We start from the raw sequence: 22,162 nt of genomic DNA on the forward strand, positions 1-22,162 counted from the left end.
AGACGTGTACGGGATGCATGTGTATGAAATGGAATGCATGTACTATTTATTGATATGGATGGGACAAAATACACATGTTATCTTATTAAGATGTATAAAAATGAGAAAGATGAAACAACATTTGGAAAAGAAAGAAAAAAAAATTTTGAGAAGGAAAAAACTTGAAAATTAATTTTTATTTGACCAACAAACAAAGAATTTAGGAAAAACCTTTACTTTTTTTGAAAAATTAATTTTTTTATGCTTATTGGATAATGTTAAAAAATTTCATTTTGTTCAAAAAAATACAAATGAATGATCTACATGTCAAAAGAGAAATTTTTTTCTTTTTTTTAAAGAAAATACTTTTCTCTTATTTTTACAAAAAAACAATGCTCTTTCAAAGGCTAGTCCTATAAGATTCACTATATGCTGAGTAAGGATTTATTCATCTAAAGGTTCCCAAATTGTTCATCACTGGCATCTACACTAGACTAGTAAGGCACTTCATCCTCACCCATTATAGGCTACGAATGAAAAGGGTTCAATTTGAGTAAAAGTATTTCACTTGCTATTACGGAGGCTATCACCTTATGAGAACATAAGTACTTTACTTCTTCCTATGAGGGACAGAGCTTGGGTATAGACCTTATGCATAAAGTGCAATGTGTTATTGTATGTGCAAATGTCTCATAATTTATAGAAAAATAAAATAGGAAATGAACAAAAGGCAAAAATGCGAGCAAATTTTTTTGTTTGCTTTTTATTTTTTAAAAAATAAAATCAAAATCTAGGAAATTAAAATTAAATACCGATTAAGACTATTTAAATCAAATTTTACGTATAAAACATAGTTAATTTTAGCTTGACTTTCAAAAACAAATGGCCTCCCCAACAAAGTTACCAAGTTGTTGTAATGGTTTTGGAGTCGTCCGATGAATTTAGAAACAAAAATGAATAAAAAAAAATGGAGTCACCATTAATCTTTTGTTGGCTAGGTATGATTGGTCACCTATTAAAATATATCCTCTTAATAAAATTTTAAAATTAATTAAAATTATTAAAAAGATTAGCACCCCCATAACACCCGTTTAAAATGATACTAGTTAATTACATGTTATCCATTAATCCTGAAAAAAAAAAAAATAATCTAATTTTCAATATTTAAAAAGTAATTTTCTTGACTGCTTTTGTTTATCGAAGTTTTGGTTTTTCTATTATTATTATTACTTTTTTTTGTTATTACGTTTTATTCAAGAAAAATAAATTGGAACTCTTTTATTGAAATAATTTTTAAAATGTTTCAATACATTGGTAACATTAAAAAAACTTTTTCTCATCTACAGATTTCTTAGGCATCGCTTCTCAAAATACCTTAGAATCTTATCCCTGGAAGCTCGGATTTACTTTTCATAAAAATATATATATATGTTGTGCATGCAATGCAAATGATAATATATTAATGCACACATTTCATTTTCTTTTTTAGAAATTTTATTACCTTTTTTATTTAAAATTTTGAAAAAAATAAGAATTTTATCATATTAAAGATTTTCTATAAATATTTCAATACACTGATAATATTTTTCAAAAAATCTTCTCATCTAGAGATTTCATAAAGTATCACTGCTTGAAATACTTTTAGAATATTGTCATCAAATAAATTTTTTTTTCTTTTTTTTATCACTTATTTTATAAGGTATATTTTAAAATTAACAAAATTATCAAAAATTTTAACTATTTATTTCATTGTTTATTTTCATTTATTTTTATTAATAATTATTATAAAATAAAAAATATTTATTCTAAAAAATTTAAACATTTTAATATGCATAAATATTAATAATAAATTTTAAAATAACAAAAATAATATAAAAAATTCAAAAAAAATATTTTTACCTGAATCAAACCATCAATGTTGGTCTAGCAATTTAGTGATTAAACATCAGTCCAATCTAGTTTGGGTCGGTTCAACTAGACCAATCAAATGCTAAGGGATGTCGGGTCGAGTGTATAGACCTCGAGTCAAGTCATGGTTGACGCGTAAATCTGAGGCTCAAAACGACATTATTTTGCTTTTTCCTAAACGTTGTCTTTTCTTTTCTTTTTTATAAAATCCCTTAAATTTTTTTGTTCATTTTTCTCTTCTCCCTCTCTCTTTACCTCCTCTTTCTCTCTTAGACCCTCTTTTTTTACCCCAATCGAACAATCGTCATTTGTCGCGTCATTTGTCTCTCAAAAACTCTCAAAAAATTTCTCTTGACCCCCTAAACACAATCTGAACCTAGTTTCACCCGAATCTTGCTAAAATGCCTTAGATCAAACTTAGAGGTTTGATCAAATCTTTTTTTATATTTTTTTATAAAAGCTAAACTGATTTTTTTTTATTTTTGCAAGGGGTTTTGGCGCTAGGTTCCTCGCCAAGCTATGTTTCTAATTTTTTTTGTTTATGTTTTTTTTTTTTTTTGTAGTGAGTTTGTCTAAAATATTTTCTAGCAAAAATTTTTTTGTGGTTTTTCTAATGGGCTATCTGGGGCTAGGTTTTGGGTAAGTCTTCGCTAGGGTTCTAGGATTGGCACAAAAGAGAGGCTAAGCTGTGTTTTCTTGGTTTTGGTGTGTAATGGGTAGCTTGGTCCCCCTTTGGTCTCTTTCTGGTTATTGGTTTTATAGGATCGATTAGGGCATATGGTGGCTGTTGAAGATTCAGGGGGTGTAGATGGGGCTACAGTAGAATGGTTTTGCAAAGGAGTTGGTGGCTAATGCTCTGGTGAACAGGGGGTTTGTAGTGGTGCCATACACGACACCCATTAGCACCAACCCCCTTGTTTTTTGCTTTTTTTGTTTTTTCTATTTTTGTATTTTTTGTTTAATTAATTAATTATTATTAATATCTTATTAATATTTTATTTTAATACTAAATTCTAAAATCAAAATAAAAGTGAAAATAAAATGAAGAACGAAACAAAAATAATGGACTCGAGTCTGATTTTTGAATCGAGACCCAACTTAAAGACCTAGACAAATTTGGTGTTTATAGATTGTGTAAGTTTTTTTCTTTTTTTCATATGGTCATAGTATATTACAAATGTAATAGAAAAGCATAAGAAAATTAATAATAGATTTTATATTTTATGATGGAATGTAAAAAGAAATAGTGATAGAACTACTGATAATATTTCAAATGGATGACAAAAAGTTATGATTGATTTAGTGACAGTATATAAAAATTATGATAGAATATTTTGATAGATTTAATATTGTGACATATACTATAATAAAATAATGTGATAATTTTTAAATTTTAATATTTTTGTATTAGAAGGATTAAATTTTAAATTTCGTATGAACATATAGACCATTTGATTAATTTAACAAATTATTTCATCCATTTTAATTATCACATCACATCAGCAAATCAACGCTATGTTGGCAATGTTAATACGACATCATCAAGTCATGATTACATTAACATTTTTAATGACAAAAAATTAACAAAATTAATGATTAGATTATAATTATCATATCAAAATTATATAATAACTGAATTTATATAAATTATAATACAATAACTAAATATGAAATTTTCACAAAATACAAAAACCTTGGACATAATTTGACCTTAAAATTATGATAAGCCCCTGGTTTTACATAAGGATTTAGAAACATAAGACCAACCGAAACCATGTTAAACTATGTCATTTTCCGTTTATATAATTTCTCTTTTTTTCTTTTTATGAACTGCTAATTTTTTTAGTCAAACTAATCTTACTTTATTGATCCAAAAGAACAAGCACAGTCAGAGAAGGCAGCTAACAGCCAAAGAATAAAAAAACAAAAGAACAAGACCAACCGGAACCATGTCAAACTATGTCATTTTCCTTATTTATACAATTTCTCTCTTTTTTTTTTTTTTATGAACTGTTAATTTTTTTGAGTCAAACTAATCATACTTTGTTGATCTAAAAGAACAAGCACGGTCAGAGAAGGCTGCTAACAGCCAAAGAATAAAATCTGGAAAAAAATAATAGTAAGAACAAAGCCAACCGGAACCATGTCAAACTATGTCATTTTGCTCAGTTTATATAATTTCTATTTTTTTTATGAACTGTTAATTTTATGTCATTTTCCTTAGTTTATATAATTTCTTTTTTTTTTAATGAATCGTAAATTTTTTGTGTCAAACTAACCGGACTTTATTGATCTAAAAGAACAAGCACAGTCAGAGAAGCAGCTAACAGCCAAGAAAAAAAAAACAACAATCTGGAAAAAAAAAAATTAAGAACACCAGATAAATCAGAAACAACAAAACAACAACAGTAACTAGAAAATCCAGTACAACAACAGTAAGAATATTGACAGAAATTCCCCAACCACAACATAAAGAATTTGTCCTATGCATCTGATCAAAGAAAGAAAAGGCCTCCAAAAGATTTCTTCAAAGACAAATCAACGACAGAAGCAATGTACATGGACAAATAGGGAACACATTATATATATATACTCAACTTTATTTTGTTTAAGTAAAAAATACGTCACATGCAGGAAATCTCTGGAGGTAAAAGAATTATTCTGTGGTTAAGTTATTTTTTTAATCTTAATTATATTTTACGTGACCTGTTACAGAACAGTCATGTTAAAGCAATGGGTTGCTTTCGAAAAAGTTTGCAGGCCGGAGCTCAAAACCACCGTGAAAGGTTGGCATCACTGGGAAATCTTCCTGATATGGAATGTGATGGAAGCCTACGGTATACCATAGAACGATATCTTTGTTTTCAATCATTCTGTTCCTGCGAGAACATACCATATATATTGAGAAATGCCCATGTTACAAACATGTTTTAACCTTGTTTCTCCAAAAAAAAAAAAAAAGACTAAATGGGATCCTTGATTGCTAAGCAAACACCCGTCAGCCAAAAGATCCCATGGAAGCCTTTTTATACAAGAACAAAGACCCGCACTTCACTTCACCTAAATAATTTAGATGTAAGTTTTTAAATGAGCAAAGCAATTTAAAATATATATATACATATCTTTGTGTTATTACATATATCGCTTGAAAACGCTTTACCATCATAAAAAAATAATTTCAATATCTTTAAAAATATAGACATAAAAGAAAATTTCATTACATTACATTTTATCAAACCACTTTATAAAATCAATATATATAACTCAACTATAAACCTATGAAGCAAAATCCAAAATTAAATAAATAAATAAATTTAATATTAAATTATGATTTGGGGAAAAATAACTCTACATATCCTCACGTAAAAAACTCCCCCCTCAATCCCTAACTTTAATTTCATTATATTTAAAAGAAAAAGTCATTTCATTTTTTCCAGCCACTTTATAAAATCAATATATATAATTCATCTATAAACCTATGAATAAAAATCCAAAATAAAACAAATAAAACCAACATTAAATTAAGCTTGACTAAAATAACTCTACATATTTGAAGGTAAAAAACTCTAAGTTAAATCATTAAGTTTGAATTCAATACATAAAATACCCTTTTTCACCTCAAATTTATTCCAAAAACACAGTATAGCCTAAACCTCTGCACTACATCAATATAATTTTTTAGATTAATATCATTTATAGATAAATTTAATGGGAGACTTCCATAAACTAATTGATTCTTTAAAAAAGAACATGTCCAAAGAAATCATTTCTCAAATCGTAAAAATGTGTTACCTCTTGCTCCATACGGCTAAGCCATCATCTCCATGGCTTCTATCAGCATAAAACCCACCAGCCCATCTCTCTGACTTATTATAGGCAGTCACCCAAACTTGGTATTTGGTATAAGCTGCCCTTATTTGAGGATAATCGTCATCTGCCAATAGAGAAATCACCGGCTGTCCAGGTATTAACCGGTAACCCACTTCGTTTCCCAGCTTTGTTTTCTCATTTGGATTCACAATCAACAAGTCAGCCGGCTCTAAGCCAAGCCGGATACGGGCATCTGCTTCCTTTTTGGCGGTTTCCTTAACGACCTTCCAGTAACTTTTTCTGGGTGAAGCATTAAAGTCCGTTACTCTTGCCGTTTGTAGTTTGGCCTTGACAAAGGAGTTGCGGTTACCATCAACGTCAAGATCCAGGTAATATGTGAGGAAATGGTCGTGATTAACGGCGACGGTGTTGTCCGCTACTAACGTGCCATAAACGTTCGCCGTTATCTGGTCGTTATTTGTGTAAGGACTGCCTTTGATCAAAAGAATTCCGGTTAAATCCACCTGAGAAGCAAAACCCATATATATATATATATATATATATATATATGATTAATTGTGTGCAACTCTTATTGGCCAAATAAAGTTAGGTTAAAAAGTTGATGGATGAGGAATAAATCTGCTCCAGATAAGTACTTTCTTTTTATTAATACGTTAATATCATCAGATTTATTAATAATATATCAAATACAAACTCTTTTAAAATAAAATTTTAACTACAGTTAAGTGGAATTACAAAGCAATAAACATTTAAAGCTGTTAAAAGCGTTAATCACGCACAAGAGCAGTTAAAAGCATTAATCACGCACAAGGGTTGAATTCTTACCCCAACTTTAATGGTGCCACTTTTCTTGAACTCCCAGTCCAGTACGTAATCATAATTTCCCACGGTAGCCACCATTCTAACAACCAAACTTTTTTCCGCCTGCCCACTCCTTATCTACCAGAAAATGACAAGTGAATTCAAAACATAATTAACCCAAAAAAAGATACCGATTAATCCCAAAATCAGTAGTAAAAATCCATTTGTAACCTTATTAACACCGGTAGACTACCTTACCACTTTTCCAGGATTATTGATTTCAGCATGTCTCCAGGCAATATCACCAGAATACCTTTCAAATATACAGATAACCCTTTGCATTTTCTGTGCCTCTCCATCTGCCCCTGCCCAATACCCGTCTAAATACATGGCATTCTCTGGACAATCAATCAATGGCTGGAGACTGCTGGCAGATCGTCCGAACCCGAATTCTCCAATATCCATGAAAGTCCTGAAATACCATTCACTTTCAGGATCCATATATGGGACAAAGGTTTCAGACACATGACCTCTGTATAGAACCTGGCGGAACTTTTTTGTTTTTCCGTCGAAAATAGAAGCTGTTGATACTACAATTCCTGTCCGAGCATCAAATCCGACGTGGAATTTCCAGTTACCCCAGTTGACTTTGTTTCCTTCCATTTTGAACCCTTTTTCTGTCAGGTTACAGGTGACAAAATAAGCCTTCTGGTTTGATCGAAAATCAGTTCCTTCTGCTTTAGGCAAAGGGACTCTGAATCTATCAATGTACATTGTGATTTGCATTGAATCAACATCAACAAAAATACTAATTCCTTCAATGGGCCTTGCGTAGACATTAACCGACCCTCCTCTGTAGTAACATGTAACTCTAAGAGCTCGTTTTGTGACCTTTTCCCCATACCAACCAACAGTGAGAGGTACACAAGAAACTTCGGACAAATTTAAACCCCTTTTCAGAATTGAATTCTTGAACTTGGAGTATTGCAGAGGCAATTTGCTAGCCTGGAAAAACTCATTAAAAGTGAAAGGAGGATAACCATGACCAGAGTAGACATGGTTCGATTTGATTGAACCAGAGACCAGGTTTACAACAAGTTCCCGAGTCTCACCTCCCGCTCGAACAACCACCTTGGCTTGTCGAGAAAGAGCATTCCTGTTTTGCTTGTTTGAATGTAACCAATTAAGAACATCTTTTTTATCTGGTTCTTCGAGATCCACGAAGTGAAATGTCAGGTTAGGAAGAGAACCAAGCTTAGACTTACCAACTATAAGCTTTACCTGGTTGATTTCAGCTGGGGTGAGAGGATCTAAGGGATGATAAAGGCTAAGATTTATGCAACATTGTAGCAGAAAAGCTAGAACAAACATTGGAATAGTCATGGATTCCAATTTGTTATGTCCAAACAAAAAAGTTGACCAGCAGGTTGTTATGCTTTAAGACAACTCACTGTTTATATGTTTATTAATATTTATTATGTCGATCACGTCCCTTGCAAGATGAACATTGTATATAATATTTTAAAGGCATTAAATAGTTTTTAATGCTTTATTAAATCTTCCTTTCTAAGCGGACCTTGCGCATTGCTGAAATTTTTCTAGGTCCCTTACTTGCACCAAAAGCAAGAATTAATAATTGACTTGCTTTGCTTTTAGATGTGAAAACAGGGGGATATGACATCCTTGAAGACTTCAACATGCTGTCTTTTTTATAACTATATATATGTATATCTAGGAGAGTGAAACACATGCTTTATAAGTTCTAGAAGTTGCTCATCAAGATAATAGTGGAAAAGATAATGAAGTTGCTAAAGGAAGGGATAATTATATATTTTTTTAATTTTAAATGTTTGCGTGTTTTCTGAAAAATTTTTATTTCAATCCTAAACACTACAAAAATATGATACCGTTGACCTAGCGTGAACTATGGAACAAAAATCGTTATGGAATGCTTATGTGGACAAAAAGTTTGCCAAGTGGCTTTGGGTCCCATGCCAGTTAGGTAGGTTGTCTTATGTGTTATCATCCTCCATTTTCTTTTGGTTTTCCTTTATTTGTTATCTCATTAATTCAGCCTTCTCCCGTCGATTTTTATTTTTTACCATGTCAATATTAATGCTAATCTGAAATTTAAACATCAACTTACCAATGCTTGTTTCTCGAATTTTCAGACAAAACTTCTTATTCTACTCGTTCAACAAATTTTTTTTTTCTTTTTTATCTTTATCGTCTATAAAACAGCTACTAGAGTTGTTTAGAAATTTTCACACTTAAAATCCTAAACTTTTTGGTAAATATTTAAGAACTAGAAAAAGAAAGAATTTGAGAGAAAATTTTTCATTGAAGTAATGAGGATTAATATTTCTTATTTCTTATTAATTTTTACAAATATATTTGCCTATTTATATAACACTTATCTCAATCTCATTGACAAAGGACAATAGGTTTCTAAGTAAAATTTTATTAAGAAGAGAATTTTAACTTAATTCATTTTAGAAATTAGATAATGCATATTTGAATGTATTAATAAGTTTGGGTCCACTTGACCTGATCCATTTTTCAACATCTCTTACTTAGATACATTAGACATCAATGTATGCTTTCTTTCAAAGAGCTTTTAGTTAAAACTACTTTTCATACAAGAATGGAGTATTTGACAAGATGAGAAAGAACAAACTCAAGAGTGTTATATCAAGTCACCATGAAATTAATATAAAATTAGTATTTATTAAAGATGATAATAGTTTGAATCGGATGGGATTCGATTTGATTTTTGTAAATAATGTATAAAATTATGAATTTTAAAAATCCAATCCGAATCAGACTTTTATACAATCTGATTTGATCCGAATCAAATTTTATCAATTTGGTTCAGTTCATCAATTTTTAAATTTTAATTTTTTATATTATTCTAATATATTTTTAACATATTAAAATAGATTTAGGTATAAAATAATTATTTTTATTTTATAAAAATTTAAAATATATAAGTTAATAAAAATATATAATTTGGTTAGATTTTTTTTTTCACTTCTTGATCTGAAATCCTTTTTGAATCTAATATATACATTTAATATCAAACCAAACATTATGGTTTCAAATTAATTTTCGATTTTCTCAATTTTTTTCTCAATCCTACTCTTTTTTTTTTTTAACTCAACCCTACTCTTTATATACCTCATCTTGCACCCTAAACTAATTATCTGCATTAAAATCAAATACCTTTGATCCTTCATATATAATATATAATAGAGTTATATTTGATATCTCATCCAATGTACTTGTACTCATAGATATCATCCAATGTACTTATACCCACAGTTATATCAAACGGTTAGTTTGACATAACTATTCTGGAAATGAATCACAAAACATAAATATGGAATCAATTAGTTTTTTCTTAGCCACTTATACCAATTCGCTTAAACTTAATTACTTTCTTAATCATGCTTCGATAGTCCAAATCAATCATGACTATGAGATACATGCTAAAGTAACAACATCAAGCCTTCATTTCATGATATAGTTCTAAGTCACGGGATACAATATAGATTTAAAATCTAAAAGGTCCATAAAGTGACAAGTAGGTATTCATTTAGTCACTCTCCTAACATTGGTTGAAATAGCATGTATAGTATAACATGTATGTTATGATAAAACTCCCACTAATACCATGCACAAAGAAATCTTGGCTTAGCTGTTATTAAATCACTTAATCTTAAAAATCTTAAAAAATTATATAATTGCAGTATACTCTTTAAACGAAACCATTTCACATGTATGGGCATCTTATGTTGAAATTAGATGGCCAAATGCTTTTGGTATCTTATTTATGGTTATACATTGGATTTACAATAGAATGATTTAACTTGTAAGAAATTTGAGTTATTATCATGCCTTTCAAATGTACAACTTTTCACCATCATGTAAATCATGCAATTGTCCTATTAGGATATGTTGTCAATAGTTGTACATTTAGTTATGTGTAAATATGCTTGTACTCTCTTATGATATAAATATTCATGCCATAACCTTAAATGGGATATAGTAGAACATTTTTTTTTTACAGATTTGTTTCATGGTATCAGAGCAATGGTCTTCGCTCTTTCTTCATCTTCAATTCTAATCCAAATATTTATTTTCTTCTTAAATTTAAAAACAATTATTTTCTATATTATACTTCAACAACTTTTTTTATAATACATTATGTCTTAAACCTTTTAATGGCTTCCAACAACCAATCTTCTTTCGTATCGTCCTTTTCATTCCCTAATATTTCTAGCCTTATTCTATTAAGTTGAACTCAAAAAATTATTTACTTTGGCATGATCAAGTAACACCTTTTTTATTATATTGTGATTTAATGGGGCATGTTGATGGCACCATTGTATCTCTTCCTAAAATAATAACCAAAGATAATGAAACCACATCCAGTTCTACATATATAAAGTGGATGAAGAAGGATCAATTTGTTCTTTCTTGTCTGAAGGCAACATTATCACCAATTGCACAAGTATAGGTCCTGAGTTTGTCATCTTCTCACCAAATTTGGATAACTTTAGAAATTATTTTTCATCAACAATGTCAAGTAAAGTTAGATCAGTTACATAATGAGTTGCAGAGTTTAAGTAAAAAAACTATGTCTATTAAAGAATATCTTGCCAAGATCAAATTTATTTCTAATAATTTAGTAGCCATAAATCATCCTATCTCTAATTTAGAATCGGTCACCCATACTTTAAATAGACTGCCAAATACCATTGAAAATCAACCAATTGTCTTTGCTATTAAAAATAGAGAGAATCCCATTTCCCTTAATGATTTGAAAGCACGGTTTGTAGTTCATGACCAGTGTTCGAAAAGAATGCAGGTATTGTCATCACAACCTATGAATGCCATTGTTAGTTCCCATGAGACAACCATGGTTACTCATCCAAACAGTCGAGGTCAGCATTTCAATAATCCTCACTGTGATTTAAAGTGCACTAGATAGATTGATCAAAAGTATGATCATCGTGATTCTCGATTTTTTCATCACACAAATCATATGCCTCAATGAGATGTACAATTAAATAACCAAGATAGCAGGAACTTTTCACATTCTCAACATACAAACCGTGCCATAAAATGTTAAATTTGTCACCAATTCAACTATACTATTGTAACATGTCAATACCGTTACAATAAATTTAATCATAGTCTGAGTAATTCTTTTGTTAATCTTCATCTTTCTACTACTACTTCAAATGATACTCTACTTAATGCTTCAATGGATAATGACAATAATGCCTATTGGCTGGCAGATTCAGGTGCTACAAGTCACATGATTTCCAATCCATCGTTGGTACATCAGTCCACTCCTTACACTGTAATAAAAATGTTTTTATTGGTGATGGTAACTCTTTAAACATCACTTGTGTTGGTGATTCTACTAGATTTCTTGGTTTTACAAAATAGCATTGAAAAATATTATATTTGTTCAAGCATTAAAGGAAAATTTATTATCTATTGCTAAGCTAACTAGAGACAATAGCTATGATTTTTATTCTTTTTCTTGGAGTTTTGTTATCACTACAAGAAATTTTTTATATACTGATGTTTGATTATACTCACGGTTAAATTGCATTAGTAAAAAAGATTTATGCTAATGCTTTTTAATATCATCAGAATATACCATATCTTTACCAACACTTTATAGAACCATTGATATAGATAAATTTTTTCTAACGGTATATAACTATCCGTCAGTATAAGTATGCTATATACTGATACTTATTTATATTGACGGTCAAATTATGTAAGTAAAAAGTATCTATATTGACAAATATTTGTTACTATCAATATAGACAGTGCTTATACCAACACTTTATATAACTATCAGTATAGGTAAACTTTTTTTAACGGTATATAAATATTCATCAGTATAAATATGTTATATATTGACAATTATAATAACCGTTAGTGTAAGCTCAAAAAAATATTTATTCTTAATTTTTTTAAAAAAATATTAATTCATAATATTTACCTTAAATAAAAATTTTCAAAAACTATAATTGGATAAAAACTATAATTATTAATAAATAAAATTTGTAACTTAATTAATTTTAAATGATAATAAGTTTTAAATAAATTTGTAAGCATTATATTAATTAATAAATTTATAATTAAATATTAGACAAAAATTTTTTAATTAAATATTATATTAATTTGGTTTCAATTAATATTTCAGTTTTAATATGGTTTCATAAAATTTTAAAATCATTCTAGATCAAAAGTCAAATTATAAATAATCTACATAGTAGTATTTATATTCATATAAATGTTTTTCTATGTTATTTGTAAAGGTTTTTTCATAAAATAATATTTATCATTCATTGTTTTAACAGTTTGGGATTCCAAAACTTAAGAAAGGAAAATGAATTTTAAAAATGATTACAAGACATTTTGCTAGAAAAAAAAACACGTTCAATTTTTTGTAAGGGAATATTCAAGGTGTTTTCAAGGCAAAAATGTTTTGAATAATCAAAAATAAAAAAAAAAAAAAACATCGAGATTATTGAAGGTGAAAATACCTTGAATAATCCCCTCTCAATGAATAATTCATGGATTATTAAAGGTATTTTTGGCCAAAAACACCTTGATAATCTATGAATTATTTAAGGTATTTTTAGCCAAAAACGCCTTCAATAACCCATTGAATATTTTGTAAGAAATTATTCAAGGTATTTTCTAATAAAAAATGCCTTCAATATTCCCCTCATAAAAATTGAAAGGGATTATTCAAGGCATTTTTAGCCATAAAAGCCGTGACTAACCCTATTCAATTTTTTCTAAAAATGCCTTCAATAATTCACAAATTATTCAAGGTGTTTTTAGCCAGAAACATCTTCAATAACCCTATTCAATATTTTGTAAGAGATTATTCAAAATATTTTCTAGCTAAAAACACTTTCAATATTCCTTTCATAAAAATTGAAAAAGATTATTCAAAGTGTTTTTGGTAATAAATGCCTTAACTTACCCTATTCAATTTTTCTAAGGAATTATTCAAAGTGTCTTCTCACAAAAACACCTTGAATAATCCCAAAAAAACAATGGGAGGAAATTATTAAAGGCATTTTTGGCAAAAAATACCTTCAATAATCCTATTTAAAAAATTGAAGGGATTATTCAGCCATTTTTTACTAAAAATGTTTCAATAATCCACTCATAAAAATTTAAGATGATCATTCAAAGTGTTTCTAGTTAGAAATGCAATCAATAATCCCATTCAATTTTTTGTAAAGATTATTCAAGGCATTTTTCAGGCAAAAACGTCATGAATAATTACCTCATAAAAATTGAAGAAGATTATTCAAGGCATTTAAAATTTAAAGAAGGATTATTCAAGATATTTTTTGTCTGAAACGCTTTCAATATCCCCATTGAATTGTTTGTAAAGGATTATTAAAGGTGTTTTCTAGGCTAAAATGCCTTGAATAATCCTTTCATAAAAAATGAAGGATTATTGAAGGCATTTTTGGTAGAAAACACCTTCAATAATCCCCTATAAAAAATTTTTAGGGATTATTGAAGGTATTTTTGGCCAAAAATACCTTCAATAAGCCAAAAATACCTTCAATAAACCCCTCATAAAAATTTAAGGGGATTATTCAAGGCGTTTTTTGTCAGAAACGCCTTGAATAACCATATGCCAAGATTTTCTAAAGATTATTCAACATAATCCCCATTAATTAAAAATTAAATTTTTTAAGTTGCCATCGTATATGCCAAGGAGATTAACTAATTATTCAGGATTTAATATATGTGAATTTTCTCCAACCAAACAAGTGAATCTAAATACGAGATGCCCTAAAATGAAAGAAAATCTTGGGTATCACATTTCATCGAAGATTACACTTTTTCTCGAAATCTATGATTTCGCGAACCAAATGCCACCACATCTTCGGCATAAATATTTTTCTATGTTATTTGTAAAATTTTTTTCATAAAGTAATAGTTTATATAAAATATTCTCTCCAAAAGAATGATACATATGTAAGAGTTCCATGCAAAACAAATCCAATTAATGCTAAAAGAAAAACTTGAAAAAGATTGGTCTTTATGCTCCTACATCTTGGGCATGAAAACCTTTAAAAAAAATCCAAACTTATTAAAACAAAAGTAGTGAAAATTTTGTTCCCACCATCCTTACCTTGCCTTTTAGTCTTTACCTTACCTGAAGCTTATCTTATCTCATTCTCCCTCGTCTTTGATCTTTTTAATTTTGTAGTTAAAATCCTTGTTTAAATTTTCAAACTTTAAAACTTTATTATCTTTGGAAAAATCCCTCATTGGTACACAGTTTTTATAATCTACCCAAAATTTTTCCTTTTGCAATTGTGAGTTATTTCAAATATTCCCTATTTCCCTAAAACCCAAAACCAAATAACCCTATATTGGTAACCCTATTTCATATCTATAGCTTTCTTGTTTTTATTTCGAGCTACTTTCCTTCTATCTTCTGCTTCTCTCTTACTTATTCAACCAAAACTGATCTTGTGATGGTAACAGGTATGTCTTTTTTATTTTCTTTCCCATTCACAAACCCCTATGTAAAGCAATATTGCCTTAGTTGCATGTAGTTCTATGACAACATCTTTGATTCTCATTCTATCACCAAGGATAATGTTTTTCTTTTTTTGTTAATGGTTTCTTAAAGAGTCAAGTGAGGAAGAAAAATCTACTATTTTGATTGAATATAGAATCTATTATCTACTGACAAATATTTATCGACATTTATAAGTAAATTAATTAATTATTTATAATAAAAATGTGATTTAAGGTGTCAAAATTTGTAATCAAATACTATATATATGGTGACTTTTTCAATTAAATATATATAATAAAGCATTTGGTAGCATAATAAGGTTTTTATAATTGTTTAGATTATATACAATTGTTTATTGTTTGACTTTTTCAATTAAATATATATAATAAAAATATATAATTGTTAATATGGTGGCGGCATTTGTAATCAAATACAATATATATGGTGCCTTTTTTAATTAAATATATGGTGCCATCATTTATGTAATCTATTAAATTGTATTTGGGGCTTTATATGGTTTGCCATTATCAAGTTTTTTTTTTTTATATATTGTACTTAGTATATTTTATGTATTATTAGACTTGAGATGGCAAAGCGTAGATAACTGAATATCACTATGGCAAATCGTGCCTCTAGTTTTCAATTGCAAGCATAATCTAAAGGACAACATGTGCTTATAGATCTAGAAGCTTTACAATATAAGCCTTTACAAGAATCTCAAGAACCAATTTTTCAATCTAGAAATAATAAAGATCAAAATGATCAAGTTAAACATAATTCAGGTATAAAAACACTATATTCTGTTAGTACAATTCTTTATGTGTTATAATGTTATACAATTACATTTTTTAATGACTTTAGTTGCTTTCTTTATATGTAATTTGTCTATGTAAGAAATGTTCAACATAAAAAAGCTCGAGGTCTTACATGTATGGCTAATATTTAGGATTTGAAGAAAAGAGAGCATGTTGTTGTTAAGGTCAATGATGATGCTATAATTTTTAGTGATGAATCTTGCTCTTTAACTCGATTCATTGGTAGCATGGTGAGAATGCCTAGCTTTGTACTAATTAATTATACAAATTGGCATGAAATGTCGGATGATAAGAAGAAGGAAATGTGAAAAACATTAAAGGTATCAATACGATAATGTTTTAGTTGCTAGCTAATGCCATGACAATAATCTTTTAGTTTCTAGTTAATAGTAGTAATTCATATAATATATATTGACATTTTCTTTCTAATTACGTCTTTCAAATTGTAATCAAAGTTTGAATTTCACAAATCTAATTCTGATGAGCTTGTCAATGAAGAAATATTTCAAAAAATTAAGTCTTGGGTAATAAGAAACATGGGTATTATATGGAGGCAATGGAAGAATGAATTAAAGTATAAATTTTATAATGAACACAAGACAGTACCACAGGAAATGGTTGCAAAAGTTGATGATTCTCAAGTAGATAAAAGTCAATTCATGTTTCTTGGTACACATTGTTTGACTAATAAAGCGAAGGTAAATGTTTACAAAATATACTATTTACTTTGTTTTAACACTATGATAATAATTACAAAGTTATTATAATATATCTTTTTTTGTCATTTGTTTAAAGAAATAAAGTGAGACAAACAAAATAAACCGCTCAAAATTAGATGAGCTTTATTGTACAGGAACAAATTCATTCTCGAAGATCATTCAAACCTTAATACATATATTAATTTTTCTTATCACACTCAGTTAAACGAATGTGAAGTTTACTTTTTATATATGCGATTTTGTCATTACAATAATTAATATTGTACCTTTATAAAAACAATAAGCTAATGGAATTCCACCATCACGTGCTAAAATGTATATTCTTTCTCATACATGTAAAGATGAAAGTGTTATGAATGACAAGGCAGCTGAAATTATGGTATTTAATTTAGTTATTACTTGTTTTTACTTATATTTAGTTTCTTTATACTAAAATGTTTGTTTACAATTTTAGGAACTCATGAAAAAAGATTTGAACGACACTAATGCTCAGAATTTTGAAGAGAGTTCATGGAAAGATGATGTTTATTCAAAAGTTAAAAGACTAGAAAGAAAAAGACATGTTCATTGCATGGTACAGTATCATTTCATCTAAACAATATGATCCTTCATCTTCTGAATTGGTTCAGCATAAGAAATAAGTACAAATTTTGAAAGCTAAAATTAAAAACTTGAAAGAAACTTTAAGTATTGTCTTATCGGTACTTAAAAGATAATTTTCTAATGAGAATATGGATATTTTGAATACTATTACTCATATGGTAAATAGAGAGGTATATATAACATCTATTTTAGTTTATATATATGTAAATTGTCATTTTGCTCATGAATCTTGAACCTTATTAAAAAATTTTTAAAATTATTTTTAGGTTCCTAATGCTAGTAGTACTCTAGAAATCACATGTGAAAACTATCGTTCTTCAAATTCAAGTCATCAACCTAATCAAAATGAAAATGGTAAACTTGTCATCACATGATATATATATGTGGAAATGTTTTGCTTGATAATTGTTTCTTAGATAGAATGCCAAAATCAATTTTGAATCTAGGTTTTAAATCATGTAATTGTGTTCTTGAAACATTACCCATCATCTTTGTCATAATCATTAAATTACACTATGACTTAAAGCCTTTTTTTTTTCCCTTGAGAAGCTTTCTTGCTTTTTTTTTTCTTTAAAAAGGCTTTTTTATGATGTAAGCATGTTTTGTAGTTGTAGATTTGAATGTTATAGTGAAAATATTTATTTAATGATAGTTCTGTTGACTAAAATAATCTTAGGTTAGTTTCATTAAGTTATTATTTGGAATTAAACTAAAAGAATGAGGAGATTACACATGCAAATTAGGTTATTTCTTGTTCATTCATGCATTATACTAATGATATAATGTTTACAAAATTATTTCTACTAGTATATGAATTGATGATTACCTTCTTACCTTTTGTATATATAAGATAATTTACAATAATTCTAATTGGATTTTTTTATGCTATATAAATACTTCTATGTAGAAATCTATGATGGGATCATTTATTTTAGAAAGTTATTTATTTACTCTGAGCATTATGTTTGTAGGGGGATTTGGTTTTGTTTTGGATGTTATGCATTGAAATAAGGCTATTGTGTTTTGTGATGCTTGATTGGTATATTGAATATTGTTAGTGAGCTAGGTTCATTGAACTTATTAGTTATATGATGTGACTACACTTGCTGACTTTTTCAAGACTTGTGATATTTTGTATGAATTAAAATATTTTGGTTTTGGAAAAAGTTTGTAATATGTACATGTATTTTTTTTTCTTATTGAGGTGCTTTGCAATTGTTTGTTCGTTTATAGGTTTTTTAAGATTATCTTGTTTAGAGTTATATTGAAGTTTTAAGGTGATCAAAAGATCTTTAGGTATTTGATGGTGCAAACATATGATTGTGTTTTTAGGGTAAGGTGGTGTAACTCTTTATGCATATTTGTTTTATCAATGTTTGATTTATCAGACTTGGTATAATGACTTTAATTTTTTACTTATTCTAAGTTGGTGGATTATAAATAATTTACTTGTAGTTTTAATGTTATTAAATATCTTTTACTTTATTTTGTTTTTTTTGTTTATGTGAAAACATATCATATTATGATTATAAAAAAATTAATATTAATACTTGAAAATATAATTTTTTTAAAAATTTACTAATATCTTAACATTTATACTAACGCATTTGATCGTTAGAATATTTCAAGCGATACTAACAGTCACCACTTGTCAATAAAATATAATAAACAAATTAAAATATATAAGTCTATATTGACAATCTCTAACCATCGGTATAGATAAAAAAATTAAAGCATACAATTCTATACTGATAGTTTCTAACCATCAATATAGGTAAAAAAGTAAAAAATACATGTTTATACTAACGAATGCTAAGTGTTGATATAGGTAAAAAAAATTATAAATCTGTACTGACAAGCATTAACCATCAGTATAGGCAAGAAAAATTAAAAGATATAAGTCTATACTGATAGGCGCTAGCCATCGGTATAGGTAAGAAATTAAAACATACAAATCTATACTGACGGGCTTTAAGCATCAGTATAGGTAAAAAAATTTACGAGTTTATATTGACGGACGTTAACCATCGGTATAGGCAAGAAAAATTAAAACATACAAGTCTACACTGGTAGGTGTTAACCATCGGTAAAAGGTATAATGGTGGAAAACACAACAGAGGCTATACCAACATATATATATTTACTGACAATCTTGAACTATAAGTATATCTTTGTGAGCTATTTCGATACCTTAAAAATCGTCAGTATAAGTTTATACCAATAAGAGATATACCGACAGTTAAATATTCATCAGAATACATATTTTGACTATCGATATAGGATTTATTGTACTATATTGATGGATTTTTTGGTTTTACCAATGATTTTTTTAGCGTTAATATATGTCAAAATTTGTGTAGTGTATTAAGGATCTTTGCATGGGAAAGGTACTTTTGGATCGACGAGTTAAAGGCAATCTTTATGTGATTCTTGCAAAAGATGTGGAGCGATTCGTTAGAATGATGAAATGTGACCAATAAGCTTTGTTCATTGGCAGTTCTTTTTTAGTTTCTAGAATAATTTGGCATCGACGAGTTGGACATCCAGCTAGCAAAATTACAGCACAGTTAAAATTTAATAAGTTTATCTGTCCTAAGGATTCTTTCTTTTGTAACTTAACTTGTGTCAAACAGAAAAAAGTAAACGTTTGCCTTTTGGTTTATCTACTAAGATAACTTTTAATGTTCTTGAATTAATTTATTGTGATATTTGAGGGCTATCACCCACTGTTATTATTACTAGTTTTCACTATTATATTATTTTTATGGATGATTTCAGTCATTATACTTGGTTTTATCCATTGAAACGTCATTCTAATAGTGTTACCTATTTTGAAAATTTTAAGACTATGACTAAAAATCAATTTGGCAACAAGATCAAATTTTTTCAATGTGATGGAGCTAATGAACTTGTTAATAAGTGATTTTAAAAATCTTCTTGATCACTATGGTATTTCTCTTCGAATTTCTTGTCCACATATCCATGAACATAGTGGTTTAATAGAATGAAAACATAAACATATTGAGGAAATGGGCCTGACTTTGTTGTTTCAAGCTTTTTTACCATAATCTCTTTGGCTTAAGGCATTTTCTACAGCTATTTACCTTATCAATCGACTTCCTACATCAGTTTTAGGTAATTGTTCTCTTTTATATTTGTTATTTAACTCTATGCCAAACTAGAATAATGTGAGAGTTTTTGGATGTACTTGTTATTCTCATTTAGTTCCTTATTAAAAATATAAGCTTTCCCTAAAATCCACTCATTATGTTTTCTTAAGGTATGGTTCAGTCTACAAAGGATATCATTATTTAGACCCCTCAAATGGTTGGGTTTATACCTCACGACATGTTGTTGATGAAAATTACTTTCTTTTTGCATAACATTCTGATTCTACAGCTCCTAGGATTCTTTCTTACCCCATCAACTTTTTTACATCTCTTAAGGTTAGTTTTGAGATATCTCTACCCATACCTCCTACTATAATTGTGTCAGAACCATTACCAAATACTTCAATCCCAAATACAACTATTTCTGAACTTGATACAACTGTGTTGGCACCTTATGCTCAACCATCATCTGATCTTTTCATTTCTTTTGGGTTTAAAACCATACATCCTATGGTTATATAAAGTCGAGATGGTACTCAAAGGCTCAAAGTACCATACTCTTTACATGCTACAAATTATCCATCTCTTGAGCCAAGATCTATCAAAAAAGTATGTTAAGATGAAAATTGGATTTCAATTATGAATGATAAATACTCTACTTTGATGCAAAAGAATACTTTGTTTTTAATGCCTTGTAATTCATCTAAAAATGTTGTTGGTTGTCGTTAGATATATAAAATAAAAAAATAAGCTGATGGTACATTGAGTGGTATAAAGCAAGATTAATGGCCGAAGGCTTCACATAACTAGAAGGTATTGATTTTGACTCCACCTTTAGCCTTGTTGTTAAGGCCACCACTATTCAAATTGTTCTCTCTATTGATGTTAGTAAAGGATGGTCCATCAAGCAATTAGATGTTAAAAATACATTTTTACATGACAAGTTACATGAAGAAGTTTATATGGCACAACCAGCAGGATTTGTAGACCCTAATCATCATCATGTTTGTAAATTACATTGCTCTCTTTGTGGTCTTCATCAAGCTCCACGAGCTTGGTTTCAGAGATTTAGTTATGCTCTTCATGCCTTTGGTTTCAAAAGTAATCAAGTAGATCATTCTAGGTTCATATGGCATTCCTCATTTGATATGATGTTACTTTTATTTTATGTGGATGATATTATTCTCACTGGCTCTTTATTAAGTTTATTCATTCATTCATTTTACAACTTTCTTCGTAATTTTCAATGAAAGACCTCACTGATCTTCATTGTTTTCTTAGAATAAAGGCACATCGTACACCTAAATATTTGTTGTTGACACAAACAAAATATGTGTTGTCTCTACTTTCACATTTGGGTATGAAAAACTGCAAACCTACTTCCACTCCAATAACTATTGGTAAGAAGCTTTATCTATATGATGGAACTTTACTTTTAGACCCATCACAATATTGCACCATTGTTGGACCTTTGCAATATCTTACCTTTACTAGACTTAACATTATCTATGCTGTGCAACAAGTCTATCAATTTATGCATGCGCCTCATGATATTCACTTCAAGCTATAAAACGAATCTTGAGATATCTTAAAAGAACTATCAATTATGGTATTCAATTACTTCCTTGCACTACACTGAATCTAGTATAGTTGATGCTGATTAGGCTGGTTGTCCAGATATTAGACATTGTTCAATGGGTCATTGTGTTTTCTTAGGTTTCAATCATATTTTTTGGTGTATTAAAAAGCGAGTTTTTGTTGCTCAATCTAGTACTGAAGCAAAGTATATGGCTCTTCTATAACTTC

General features: G+C 28.7%; 1 protein-coding gene across 1 annotated transcript; it reads right to left on the reverse strand.

Moving 5' to 3' along the window:
- Nucleotides 1-4,272: 4,272 nt before the first annotated feature.
- On the reverse strand, nucleotides 4,273-7,936 carry LOC111307324 (primary amine oxidase 1-like). The gene is made up of 4 exons (XM_022905333.2): nucleotides 6,778-7,936; nucleotides 6,544-6,657; nucleotides 5,680-6,221; nucleotides 4,273-4,766 (listed from the first exon to the last, which is right to left on the reverse strand). The coding sequence occupies exons 1-4, from the start codon at nucleotides 7,900-7,902 to the stop codon at nucleotides 4,613-4,615; spliced, it is 1,935 nt and encodes a 644-aa protein (XP_022761068.2). The 5' UTR covers nucleotides 7,903-7,936; the 3' UTR covers nucleotides 4,273-4,612.
- Nucleotides 7,937-22,162: the final 14,226 nt, after the last annotated feature.

This window comes from Durio zibethinus, chromosome 22 (genome assembly GCF_047325235.1).
Source record: "Durio zibethinus cultivar Kanyao isolate XHJ-2024 chromosome 22, ASM4732523v1, whole genome shotgun sequence".
NCBI lineage: Eukaryota > Viridiplantae > Streptophyta > Magnoliopsida > Malvales > Malvaceae > Durio > Durio zibethinus.